Source organism: Sinocyclocheilus anshuiensis, unplaced genomic scaffold (assembly GCF_001515605.1).
Source record: "Sinocyclocheilus anshuiensis isolate Anshui unplaced genomic scaffold, SAMN03320099.WGS_v1.1 scaffold508, whole genome shotgun sequence".
In the NCBI taxonomy this organism is placed as follows: domain Eukaryota; kingdom Metazoa; phylum Chordata; class Actinopteri; order Cypriniformes; family Cyprinidae; genus Sinocyclocheilus; species Sinocyclocheilus anshuiensis.
The window spans coordinates 241,622-255,336 of NW_015555744.1; the positions used below are offsets into that span (position 1 = coordinate 241,622).

The 13,715-nt window shown below is 38.4% G+C and overlaps 1 protein-coding gene across 2 annotated transcripts in view; it reads right to left on the bottom strand.

Moving 5' to 3' along the window:
- The window catches only part of LOC107673385 (ATP-binding cassette sub-family A member 2), a 69,510-nt gene that overhangs the window by 14,094 nt on the left and 41,701 nt on the right, over positions 1 to 13,715 (bottom strand). For both annotated transcript variants that reach the window (XM_016466941.1, XM_016466940.1), the window contains 23 exons: positions 12,908 to 13,029; positions 12,294 to 12,404; positions 10,430 to 10,606; positions 10,084 to 10,305; positions 9,100 to 9,452; positions 8,868 to 9,027; positions 8,492 to 8,620; positions 8,223 to 8,390; positions 7,936 to 8,032; positions 6,849 to 7,022; positions 6,236 to 6,338; positions 3,986 to 4,100; positions 3,688 to 3,878; positions 3,422 to 3,572; positions 3,132 to 3,336; positions 2,857 to 3,015; positions 2,528 to 2,708; positions 2,151 to 2,363; positions 1,868 to 2,064; positions 1,579 to 1,758; positions 700 to 875; positions 451 to 571; positions 93 to 374 (listed from right to left, as the gene is read on the bottom strand). In XM_016466941.1, the coding sequence (XP_016322427.1) occupies positions 93 to 374; positions 451 to 571; positions 700 to 875; positions 1,579 to 1,758; positions 1,868 to 2,064; positions 2,151 to 2,363; positions 2,528 to 2,708; positions 2,857 to 3,015; positions 3,132 to 3,336; positions 3,422 to 3,572; positions 3,688 to 3,878; positions 3,986 to 4,100; positions 6,236 to 6,338; positions 6,849 to 7,022; positions 7,936 to 8,032; positions 8,223 to 8,390; positions 8,492 to 8,620; positions 8,868 to 9,027; positions 9,100 to 9,452; positions 10,084 to 10,305; positions 10,430 to 10,606; positions 12,294 to 12,404; positions 12,908 to 13,029 (3,987 nt within the window). The remainder of the gene's footprint in view (positions 1 to 92; positions 375 to 450; positions 572 to 699; positions 876 to 1,578; positions 1,759 to 1,867; positions 2,065 to 2,150; positions 2,364 to 2,527; positions 2,709 to 2,856; positions 3,016 to 3,131; positions 3,337 to 3,421; positions 3,573 to 3,687; positions 3,879 to 3,985; positions 4,101 to 6,235; positions 6,339 to 6,848; positions 7,023 to 7,935; positions 8,033 to 8,222; positions 8,391 to 8,491; positions 8,621 to 8,867; positions 9,028 to 9,099; positions 9,453 to 10,083; positions 10,306 to 10,429; positions 10,607 to 12,293; positions 12,405 to 12,907; positions 13,030 to 13,715) is intronic.

The window sequence follows — 13,715 nt, forward strand, 5'->3', positions numbered from 1 at the left end:
TAATAATAATAATAATAATAAACTGTTAAAAACTAAATACATTTTATTATTATTATTATTATTATTATTATTATTTAATCCAATTTCCTCACCTCTGAGACTGGCTGAGTCAGGATCCGGGCCATTGTCAAATAATGGGCAGTAGTCTCCGTAGAAGTCAGAATAAAGTCCCCCTTCATCCCCTCTCACTGAGCCGAGAGAAGAGCCGGACTGCAGGGATGCTTGGCTTGGGCTCAGCCTGGAGCACATCATCAGGTTACTGAGCTCCACATCTGGCCGGATCACAGCAGCAGCTGGTGCCCCCTCGCACTGTGACCCTCCTAACAGATTAGAGGGCTTCCCAGCTGATGCTCCGCTGGGAGAGTCATTCATATCTGAAGATAAATAACCATAAATAAAATCTCATGGCTTTAGATGCATTGCTTTAATAGATCTGTCTGACCATCTAACCTGCATCGCTGTTCTCCAGTGAAAGATCTTCTTCTGATACTTTCAGAAAGACCTCCTCCAGTGTGGTGTCCATCACACCAAAGCTGGTCAAGGCCAAGCTGTCCAAACTCTGCTCCAGAGCCTGAAGAAAATACACCCAACATATGTGCCCATCAGTGAATGCTTCATATTCAGTTTAATAAAGATTTTATTTATTTTAATCAAATTATGTCTTTCCAACGGTCTAAAAATTTTTGTGTGTAGGACCACCTGAAACAGCCTCTCGAAGCAGCCTTTCTTGACAGCCTCAGATGGTAGGACATAAGAGAGCTCAGTGTTGGAGTCGGACACCAGCAGACAGGAGGCAACGTACTGACGGATGAACTGTGTCACTCTGCTCTCTGAACATGGAGATATGGAAGAGGCGGGAGACTGGATTGACTGATCTGAGAACAAACAGAAACATGATGTTAGGTCATGGCAGATGAAAGAGCAGAAGGAGAACTAGGAGATTTTTCGTCTGCTCTTTTGATATTTTAAAGGAACAAACAATGAAATGAGGAACAGATGAACCATATAAAAAATATGGAGATAAAACAGAAAAACAAACAGTGTTTTACATTGTAAAACAGATATATACCAATAGATTTTACGCATTTATAATAATTAGTTTTTATTAATATTTCAAATTAGCTTTTAGTTTTATATTTTCAGTTTCCATTTTAATTGTATGCATGTAATTTGCATTTGCTTTTTTAATATACAACTTTTTAGGCTTATTCCAGTTTTAGTTTTAGTTCAGTTTTATTTTTTATTTATTTTTCAGTTAACTTATTTCATTTGGTTTCCAAGACAACATTTCTAATCATTTCATAGTTTTTCTCGAATATTTATATTTTATTTCAGCATTATTTCAATTAATATTTTTGATCGTGTCAGTTTAATAACCCTGATTTGTCATTTTTGAATACATCAGGACATTTTGGTACATTTACTGACAGGAAAGTACTGAGAGAAAAATGGAGAATCAAATAGGGAAATGATGTGAGCTGGATTCAAACTCACAATGCCACCTCAGACATTAATAATTACAATTTTCGAAAATGTCCAAAAGTCCACAAAGGAGACGACACATATCTGCACATATACCTGCAGTGTGTGAGTCACTCTGTTTCTTGACCAGTGTAAGTTTGTAGCCGTCTCCATATGTGCTCTTGAGGAACAGGGGGGAACCGCAGCACTTGAGTTTGCCATGTGAGATGATGGCAATACGGTCTCCAAGCAAATCAGCCTCATCCATGTGGTGAGTGGAGAGCAGGATGGTGCGACCTGCTCACACAGAGATTATAGTTTTGGACTGGTCATATATTTGGAAACTGATGACCGACACCAGACTTTTAAACAGTACTGTATTCATGATTAGTAATCATAGTATCACCTTGTTTGTATTTAAGGATGAGGTCCCAGATTGCTCGACGGGCATACGGGTCCACTCCTGCCGTGGGTTCATCCAAAATCACCGCCCGGGACCCACCTACAAATGCAATTGCCACCGACAACTTCCTCTTCATCCCCCCAGAAAGAGTCTGAACCAGACTATGACGTTTGTTGGACAATTCGAGATCCTCTATCATCCTGTGAATTCCGACACACAGCCTTAATGAACTCAGGAATGGGGGCGATTGAGTAAGTGTTAGCAAAATGCGAGTGCGTTAACCCACTTGTCCATCTCCTTCCGGATATCTTCCTCGGCCATGCCCTTCAGACGCGAGTAGAACCACAGATGTTCCTCCACACTGAGCTTGTCGAACAGAACATTGTGCTGGGGACACATGCCCAAATTCTGCCTGATGCGCTCCATCTCTGTGCGGATGTCATGGCCGTATATGGTGGCAGAGCCAGAAGTGGGTGGAAACAATCCCGTGAGTATGGACCTACAAGAGATTCATTGGATACTAAATTAATTTTCTGCAAGACACATCAGTTTCATATATCATCCAAACTTTAGGTCGTAGAGTGCTATTGTGAGCATTAATAAGCACAGCATGGGTCTAGAACCACCCTGATACACTACGAAACACAATATCCTAACACTCACATAGTGGTGGTCTTGCCAGCCCCATTGTGTCCCAAGAAGGAGACAACCTGGTTCTCATGCAGGTTTAGGCTCAGCTTGTTTAGGGCCAGTTTGCTGCCTGTCTTGTAGACTTTAGTTAGTTTGTCTATGCACACCACCAGCGGCAAGTGACTGGGTTCTTCTTCAATTCCACGAGTTTCCTCTGAGCAACATACAATCATAAATTTAGTAACACGCCTAAAAATATCTCTACAAATTACACTATTCTTACACAAAACATTCTAACTTTAACAAAGAAGTGAAAGCTGATAATATGATGGATGGATGGATGGATGTGAAATGAAGTGTACCTGAGCGTCTGTGTTCCATAGCACAAGCCTGGTCCTCCTCCATCACGCTCAGCCTGGTGCCGCCACCCCACGGCCAATCCCACGTCTCTATGCGGCCACTTCCTAACCAATAGGATTTCTGCAGGGGAAAATACCATGGCCGGGGCAGTCCGTACATCCCTGGAAGAGAAAAGAAAACATTACAGAAACCAAAACAAATACTTTAAATTTGCTACTGAATAACAACACCGTGGGCAGTGTTTGCACTGCACAATAATGACATCACTGCAGCTTACCTGGATGCACAGCTTCTATATACCAGGTCAACACACCATATACAATGGCATCAATGGTGAGCATAACCATAGACAGCAGAAGGTTAAAGTCATCGCCCTCTACAGGTGACTGGTTGATAGTACGCCACTGGATTCCAACCCCAGCAACTTCATACAGGGCAAAGTATTTAGATCCCAGACCGAATGCTGTGGTAGACATTAAAGACTGTAGAGAGAGAATCACTTGTTTACTGAAGATCAATAGACTATCAAAACGGAACATGAAAGGGATTCATGGGAAGCCTTCATACCGCTATGCACTTCTCAAAGGCAGTGATTTTGTCATGAGCCACCTCTTCTCTTATGGCCACATACATGTACGGCACATAACTCAGAAAGTAGATGATTCCTCCACATGCTGAAGCCAGTTTGGCTTTGGAGTACAACACCGACACAAGGAAACTTGCCGAAAAGGAAATGGAGAGAACTTTTACATAACATTAACAACTTTTGACTACTGTTCTGCAATGTAAATAGAACGAAACAGCAAGTAAACATTAGAATATGGATCCAGTACCAGAACATGATGGTGGCGACAGCGTAGACTGTGAGGAAGAGCCAGATGATAAAGGGATCGCTGTGGAGGAGGACTTTGCCGTATTTCAGTATGGCAGTGAGGGCCGTCACTGAGATCGAAAGCTGCACGAAGCCTGTGATGAACCAGGCCACCCAGTGCACTGCATTATTCAAGCCCATCATCTTCATCACCTGTGGAAAAACGACTTGCGTCAACCATGGCACCACTCTTGAACTCACACAGAAGTTTGTTAGTGACACCAAGTTGTTTTAAAAGAAAGTTCAGTCTATTCTCTCACCTCTTTCAGTCTTTGCTCCTTCTCTGCTACGATGTGCTGGATCATCATGGCCACAGAGTAGACCCAGGATATGACCATACACAGAGGCATCATGTGCTCGATAACAAACAGAAAACTGCAAATGGAAAAACCTGTTACAACTTCTCACCTCCACAAGCTGATACATTACTAGTATTGACCCCTAAAATGCAAGCACTTGTACAGTACTCCACCAGTACATCGCTATTATTAACGTAGAAAATGAAATGACATTTTATTCATCATGGATGTATTATATTGATCATATGTAACAGTAAAGACATTTATAATGTTACAAAACAGTGCTGGGCAGTTTTTTTTTTTTTTTTGGATTCTAGCGGTTTGACGGTCACGGATCACGTTTTTTCCCTGACTGTGTCTTTATATTAATCAGAATGCATGAAACACTTGCAGAACCACTGCATTTTCACGTTCCAAACAAACATCATGCATATAGCATAAGCAGTTTTTTACATAAATTGGATTGCATAATTTCAACATTTATAGCAAAAACAGAATGGTCTGACCCTACCGTTGTGATATTTTGCTATATAAAACGCATCTGAACGAAACAAAAACAGCAGACGAGCTGAATGAGAACGCAAATTCACTCACTGACAGCAGGTGGCACTTATGGAACAGCAGCGACACAGTGTTTCCTTGGTTACCGCTGTAGCTGTGCTTTTAAATACTACATTAATATGCATTGTATGGAGGTAAGATGAAAAGAAAATCCATCTAAACTTTTCTGAAGACACTCAGTTCCCCTCAGAGATACAGTCATAGAAACCCCTCACCCCCAGTTCAGTATTTAGAATTTTCTTCCTATATTTTGCACATCATGAACAGTGAGCCTGAGCAGCCTGCTACAGTATTTTTTTCTTCTTTGCGTTTGTCAGCGTCTCTGGCTTCTGTTAATGGTCACTTAAATTTAGGCTTATTTGCCCAGTTTAAGAATTAGTTGTGTGTTATTAATAGTTCTAAAAGTTTTTCAACCATTAGTCAGAAGTGTATGCAGTTAACAGGGATCTCCTCTAAATTAACAACACTATGTAGCTATCGTCTTTAGGCACTGTTATTTCTTAAAATTCATACCATTTGTGTAAATAAAACCGGTTTACCATTTTAACCGGAATATCGCCCAGCACTATTACGAAGCCTATTTACTTCAAATAAATGCTGCTCTCGTTAACTTTATATTTTTCAGAGAAATTGTGGTAAAATAAATGAATCACAGTTTCCACAAAAATATTAAGCAGAACAACTGTGTTCAAAAAATGGTTCTTTCGCATCAAATCAGAATGTTAGAATAATTTCTAAATGATAGTGACATTGAAGACTAGAGTGCTGCTGAAAATTTAGCTTTGGCACCACAAGAATAAGTTACTTTTAAAATTATATCAAAATAGCCATTTCATTTCAAATTGTAATAACATTTCATAATATTACTGTAATGTTTATCAGATTATTGCAGCTTTGGTGAGCATAAAAGACTTTTCAAAAACATTACAAAAACCCAGTTTAAGTAAAAAGTATTGTTTTTAATAAATAATGGCAACCTAAACCTACAACCTGGAGGCAGCATCCAATTCTTGGTAAAGTGGGTGCTTCTGATCTAGGAGAAATTTCTTACCGAGATACCTGCAATACCATTTTTGAGGATACCTAAAAGTTTGCTTGCAGTGGTTAGGATTCCCTTCAACTGCTTTTTTTCTCCACAGTATTGTCTCCAAATGTGCATATGATACAAAAGGTCATAACACCCTAGATGTTTACACTTTATGACTTTCCAAATTGGCTCTCCTTTAACAGTAGTAACACACATTAAGTTTGTTTTCCCAAAAATATACCCACATCTGTTTGGTCTTAAAGTTTTAAGTAGATCAGAAACATCACAGCACAAAGTAAACTGCCCTAAGATGAGTCTCTGATTGTCCTCTTTCCCCTGAAGGAGACTGACTAATGCTGTGTCATCTGCAAATTTAATGCTGAGTGGAAGCGGAGCGGGGAGCTTGCGTGATTTTGCCTGGAGTGAGGGATGTTTTTTTCTTCTTCTTAATATTAGCATCCGTGTTCTTTCTGGCTCCGAGATCATTCAGATCCCAACTCTATAATGTGTATAACGCACATTAACGCAATGCAACTGAACATCTGCGATTCACCATGTCTTAAACACAGCATTTTAGACTATGTATATACAAAATATACAACAAAAGTAAAGACCAAGCTCACTCGTCTCTAGTGTAGCATGGATAGGGAAACATCTGCACGTAGTTTCCAGGCTCAACAACATCATGGCCCACAAACGTGTTGATGATTGCCCGCTCAATCATATCTAAGAGGAAGAAACATGGAAAATGTCAACACAGCATCAAGTAGACATGCTGAAGCTGAAGTTATACACTGCAGCTTTACGCTGTGGGAAAGCTTTGATCCTCTTGGCTTTTCTGAGCTCTTAAATAAGTGCTTCCAGAAATGCCAAAGCAGCACTTTACTGACTGGTGCGCCAAGCTTTACATAACCAGGTACACATTTTACCAGAAGAACTTTCATTCTGAATAAAAATTCAGTACTCTGTGGATGTTGTTTCAGAGCAAGCGATTTATTGCTTTGTCAACAGTTTTGTAAAGAATTTTGCACAAATGGCAGAACTAACGCTCATAAATTTAGATTACCACTCTCTAGATGAAAGATAGATCTTTCACTGCCAACAAGATCAAAACTTTAAAGTGCTCAAGCTAAAGTAATTTACAGTAAATGCAAAACAATATCTGCTTTTGGATATCCTATCCAAAATTTTATTCTAGGTGAAAGGACAAAGTCTTGCTAAGTCTTCTTATCATACCTTGGATCCACACAAAGCCATAAAGGAAGTAAAATTTGCCGCCTGTGTTCGGCCCAGGGCGCCAATAAGCTCGACGGATTTCATTTGTTTTCTCTGTGAAGCTGGAGTTCTGTCGAATCTTATACATAACATGGGGTGGCAGAGATCCATCTTTATTGGTCTGGAAAATCACACCTAGAGAGGATGCACAGATTAAACATATGGCTACTGGCTACATTTAACAATGACTAAGGGCTAAATGAATCATGAAAATGTAGATTTAATGGGGAATGGATAGGTCAGTGTCTCAAACCTTGTTAAGAAATAGCTGAGTCATATTACACTACAAAATCATATGAAAAACTGTAATTTACATTAAAAAAAAGCCTACATTGCACTGTGATATTATCTTCAGGACAATTTTATCTCCCCAAATTCTCATCACAATAAATGCACAAATATTTTTTTAAAAGATGATTCTCATTATCATAATGCATAATACTACATTTTAAAGTTATTAAAAAAGCAAAGAACTTCTGTAAGATATGTTTGAAGGTGCTTTTTGGTAAGGAAAAATTACAATACAAAAAAACAATGAACCAATGCAAACTTCAATAAAATTAATTCAACTGGCTACTTCATGATAGGAAACCTTTAAAAAGAGTACAAATAGTGAACCCTGAGGAAGCCGTTTATGGCTGAAACCAGTGTGTTTGCAGCCCCTTATTGGTACTCGTTCTTTTTAAATGTTTAACATCATGAAATAGTTAGTTGAATAATAGCTTTTCATTAATGTTTTGAAGTGTGCCTGGGACTGTTGTTTTTAGACTGTAATTTTTATACTTTTTGTGTGTCATTTTGAAATACAGTATCACAAATATTACCACAACATAAATAATTTTTCTTTTTCACATGATAATTAGAATATGAGAACTTTTTTGCATTATCTGTGAGAATTTAGAGAAAAACAACTTAATTGTCTTGAAAATGATTTCACACTGCAAAAAATCATAATGGTTGTAAAAATAGGTTTTTATAAGCAAATATAATTTCTTATTTCTTTTTGATTTGGGAGTGAAAACTTTTATGAGATCCAATGATCACTCACTTGCAAAGACTGAGACATTGTCCTGGTAGGCCTGGTTCAGTGTGTAATTGACAATGCTCTCTTCATCAGGGAAGCCTCTGAAGATATCCACACTGACCTGAGACATTCAGAACAGATTTAGTTTTTAGAAAAAAAGTTTTTTATAGCAAAACGAACAATGCAATTAAATAAAAAAGGAAATAGTTGTATTCATGTTAATTATAATTCAACCTCAAAACAGACAACACAAGGTTTTTTTGCAATAGATATATAAGATCGGACAAGTTAAATCAAATTCTTCTCCAGACCTTTGACATGAAGTTTGTCCAACCACAGGCAGCATTATCAATGGTGTGCAGCTGCTCCAGTAGAGTGGTTGTGTTTGGCAGGGTGAAGTTCTCCTCCAGCAGACTGTTCATCAGCTCACTGTCTGAGACGTTCAACAGGTCATGGTGCTTCTTCAGGTCTGCAATGAACTACGACATACAGACAACAAAAGACATCAAGCACATGCACAACACAAAGTGGTATTCAAACCAAAAATTCTTAAATTAGCAACTGAAACACAGAATGTTACCTGCTGGAGCCACATCAGGTGATTGTGCAATTTACCCTCCTCTAGGAAGGCCCTTAATTCAGCTGAGATGTTGAGCCACACTCGGGCATAATGAGTCACGTTCCCCACAAAAGCAAATGTCTCATTGGCCTAAAGAGAGAGGGAAAAAAAACAATCTGATCAAAATTTTCCAGCTATTCAAATGATTCTCTATTAATTGGGTACAACCGAAATTAAATGAAAGAATTACCAGCAGGAAGTTTTTTTTTTTTTTAAAGGCATTTGGATTCAGTAGTAATTAATTTGCTTTTTATTTTATTTTTTTTACTGCAAACCCAATTTCTACATTATAAATGCTCTTTTTCAGCCTTGAAACACCTCAGGAGTCTGGACTTGCCTTTTGTATGACCTTGTCCACCTCTGAGCCAATGGGAGAGTAAAGGATTTTGGGATTTGTAGTCATGAGATGGACAAGTAATCCCAAGTTTCTTTGTTCTTTGCTGGTAAAGCCCAGGGAACTCATATTGCCCTGCTTCAGAGCTTCTGGCTCAATAATCCTGATAAAACAACAAAGATTATTGAAAAAAAGTCATTTCAAAGGTAACACACCGTGACACTCATATACACACCTGTTATTTCCACACAGAATGGGCTGAAGACCTGCCCACAGCTGAACAAAGGCAGAAAACTGTGATCTAGGGTTTTCAGTTTCTGCCTCATTTCCTGCGGCTCCCTCTCCTTCCTCCACAGGGCTGTCTGTTGTGTTGGGACCCCATGTTGTTGTGTTGGAGCTCCAGGAGGTGGTGTTGGCTATAGGAGGAGGCTGGTGGCCTGCACAGGCCCCTTTAGGGAGCAGTCTGGCCAGACCTGACAGCAAATCCACATCCCTCAAGAGCCGTTCTACATCCGCCAGGTTCTTCAGCAGAGCGCCGAGATGGGATTGATCCAAAAGACCGGATATGTTGGACTGCTCCAGACGCAACTGGGGAAAGAGGACAGGAGCAAGTGACATACGGAGAAAGGAAAGAGGAGTAATGCTTAATCCTAAATAATACGTACAGTATCAGTGTTTCTTCAACTAATGGCCACTTTTTTGACTTGTACACTTTCTTAAACACTCTTTTCATACTCTCAATAGTTTAATTTGTCCACTAATAATGTCCAACTATATGGGACAAGTCTTTTTTCTCTGAAAGCAATGAAAAGTCCTACCACAGTGTAATTTACAGCACATCTTAAATTCTATATTGTGTTTAATAGCACTCTCTGCCCTTTTTAGTCAATTACGGTGATGGAAATGACATTTTTAGCAATAATGAATGGAATAAAATGACAGATTCCTGTGTCTTTTTAAAACTAGTTTCACAGTTAGCATTTATATATCCTTAAAGCAGAAAATAAATAAACAAATAAATGGCTAAATTGTTTGATGTGGTACATTACAACGGGGACTGTTGTAATTTTTGGAAAACTGATAAATAATTTTCACACAAATGTATTAATATGGTTAATTTATTCATGTATATAGGTTATTTTTAATAAAAATGAACCCCTGGGACATTAAGTTTAAATACCAAATTGTGTCTAAGAAGATGTGCTGTTCTTGCATGTACCTGATCAAACACTCTCTGTGTGTCAATCTGATCTCTCAATTCTTCACTCAACTCCCCGAACAGCTTCGCCCTCTGTTCTGCCTTTCCACCACAAACAGTCATTTGATAGGCCTGTAAAACTGCCTGTTGTTTCTCAGGGACCAATAGGATTTTGCTTATCTCACTGTTCCCTCCTTCCCCACAAGTGAGGGTTTCCAGCACTGCACCAGTCAACAGAATCCCCTAAAAAACAGGAAAAAGTGTAAGAAGTTTTGTGAGGTGTTGTTATTAAACTGAAGAGTACGATTTCTGAAGAACAAAATTACAAAACATTTAAACCACTTAAAAAGTGGAGTTGCAGACCAACCTCCATCTCACGCAATGCTTGAGGATCAAATTTTTGGCCTCCTCCACCTCCAGCAATCCCGAGTGCCTGGGACAGGACTTCGAGCAGAGCTTGACGGTGAGCAGCTTTGGTTGGGTGTCTCAATGCCTTCTGAATCAGACCCCCCTCCAAACTACGCCAGCCTCCAAGTAACTGCTTCTGAGCATGAATGAGGAGAGAGACTGTTGTTTAATTGCAAGGTTATAAGCAATTGCATGCCCTAATTGGAAAGCCCTTCACAGCAAATGACTAACTACTACTACCTATAAATATAGCAGGGGCGTTTTGTCCCTGTTTTGAGTAGGCAATATCTATGCAAAACAATTTGGCACTAGAAAATGATCAACAACAGTCTAAATGTACCTTTTTTTTTATTTAAAATGCTTCAACTTGATGAGACTAGAGTGACATTAATGTGCAAACATCATTTCAATTGGCCCAGCAGCATGAAATGTAACCGGAACTTAAGAATTTATCAAAATATGAACGCACCCCCACCAAAAAAAAAAGAAAAAAAAAAAAAGAAAAACCCTTTGTAGGGAAGGGACTTTGCCTCATTTCAGTAGTCTGCTTCATGGCGCTGATGCATAGTGAGATCACACCTAACGGTCTACTGAATCCAAATCAAAGTATGACAGTATCAGTTTCAAAACTATTTTTTGTGGCTGTCAAAATGAATATAGTATAATGCATATTACCATATTTAAAATGTTCCATCTATTAAGCATCCTAACAATCTGATATCATTTCAGTCTGATATCTTAACCTCACAACCTCTCTCCAAAAGTCCTAACCCAAAGACATGCCAACAAATCAGCAAACACAGCAAATGTTGAAGAAAAAAAAGTGCTGCCTGCTTCCCTGACTCTTTCTTGCCGTTTACACTCTCTAGGGCTGGGCCACAGACAGGTGATTTCTCAGGACTCTGTGATATCTGTCAAGTAGTAGGTACATTATGTGTGTAGTATTCAAAAAAAGTTGCTTACAGCAGCTCAACAAGTCTGAAATATGAATGAGAAATGCACTGCAGCAGCATTGGCACTGCATTAAGTCTGTAAAGTGTAGGACAATTATTATATTATTTAATTATTGCAGACTTGCATTACTGTAAGTTTAGTGTTTGCACTTCTTGTGCATTTTAATGGAGTCTAAGAAATATAGTCAATATGTTATTTTTAAACCAAATGTATTTTTATATTTATTCAGTTAGAAGTTGCTGTTATACAAAAATGCTTTGAGACATATAATAAAAATAAAATAGAGAATTGTATTTTTGCAAAGATAAAAAAGTGTGGAAGAAAAATGCATTGCTCCATAAATGCACCTTTATACAATGTGTTTTATTTAGAATATGCAATCCGCTATGAGTGTCAACCACACAAAAACTGCAAAATCTAATAATTACATATACTACAATTCAAAAGTTTGGGGTCGGTCATATAGAAGTAGTTTTAATATATTTTCTATGTCAACATATTTAATGTAAATTATTCCAGTGATGCTAAAGCTGAATTTTCAGCATCATTACTCCAGTCTTCAGTGTCACATGATCCTTCAGAAATCATTCTAATACGCTGATTTGCTGCTCAAGAAAAATATATTTGATTATTATCAATGTTGAAAAACAGTTGTTTTCTATTTTCACTACTCTTTGATGAACAGAAAGAAAATCATTTATTTGAAGTGGATTGTTTTGCAACAATGTAAAAGTTTCAATGTTGATCTAATTCATAATTTCTAAATAAAAGTATTTATTTCTTTTAAAGAAAAAAATTACCGACCCTAAACTTGTGAACAGCAGTGTACACATACAGATGGAAATGTGTGTGTTTCCGTCATTCTGTACCTCAAGCTGTACAAGCTTCTCTCCAGGACTGTGGAGTTCATGCTGGCCTTCATCTTTTTCTCCTACCTTTGATCCCACTTTAGGATACGTCCCAAAGATGAGATTATACACCTGAACAGAGTACACACACACACACACACACGCACACACACACACACACACACATGCACACGCACACGCACACGCGCCCGCACACACACACACACACACACACACAAGCACAGATTTAGAAACTCCTATCTCACACATACTTTAAATAGCCAGAGTAGAGAAGAACTGAAACTCCCTAAGGAAAATGAAGATTTCATTCGGAAGCTCACAAGAGCATATCTCAACACTTTTACATCGACTACAACACGTTAAACCGACACATTAAAGCGCGTTACGCTGGAGCTCCTCTGCCCTAAAGCATTAGATTCTATCACACGTCCTCTCTCTCCATTGTCATGGAGCAGAATCGTTAATGGTGCTGCAAACCCGAGCTGAGACTCCAAAGAGGATGAAAGAGGAAGAAGGCTCAGAGGAGCATGACGCTGAGTCATGATTTGGACTTCAAAAGCACTGCTGTCTGACCTGGGTTGGAGGAAAAAGGAAGTTGAGGAGAGAAGACAGACCTCTTTCAGGTTGATGGGGGAGGAGAGCAGCAGGCTGGCGGTGTCGTTTGGCAGGGAAAGGTTTCTGATCAGGAACTGCTGGAAAATCGACTGGTTCCTGAGGACACTTCCCACAGTAAAACCTGAAGCGGAGACATGCACAAAGTTTTCATCAAAGAAAATGTTATTTGCTGCAGTTGATGTATATATATACACTACCGTTTAAACATTTGAGGTCAGTAATTATTATTGAAAGAAATTCATACTTGTATTCAGCAAGGATACAATAAATAATTACAAGTGACAGTAAACACTTTTACAAAAAATTTCTATTGTTTGTCAGTGTGGTCCAGACTGGCCGATACTGTTTTGAGAATTTAAATTATAGATAAGGAGGGGGGGGACAACAATTTAAAATATTTTACCTCACAAACCTATATTTATATCTCACACCAAAATTAAACATTTTTAGTTAGTCCAAAAAAGGAATCACAGCATCATCATATCAAGATTTAGATGGCGTAATACTGTTTCACCAGGTCCTTGTAGTGTTACTTATATAATATTATAGTATATTAATATTTTGTATTATAGCTTTTATATTGTTACAAAAATTTCTATTTTAAACAAATTGCTGTTGAACTCTTTTGAACTGGCTATTCATTTAAAAATCCTGAAAAAAATGTATTACAGCTTCAACTAAAATATTGAGCAATAAGAAATATTTCTTGAGCACCCAATCAGCATATAGGAACAATTTTTGAAGGATAACGTCTCTAGGTTACGTATGTAACCATGGTTCCCCGAGGGAATGAGACGCTGCGTCGAG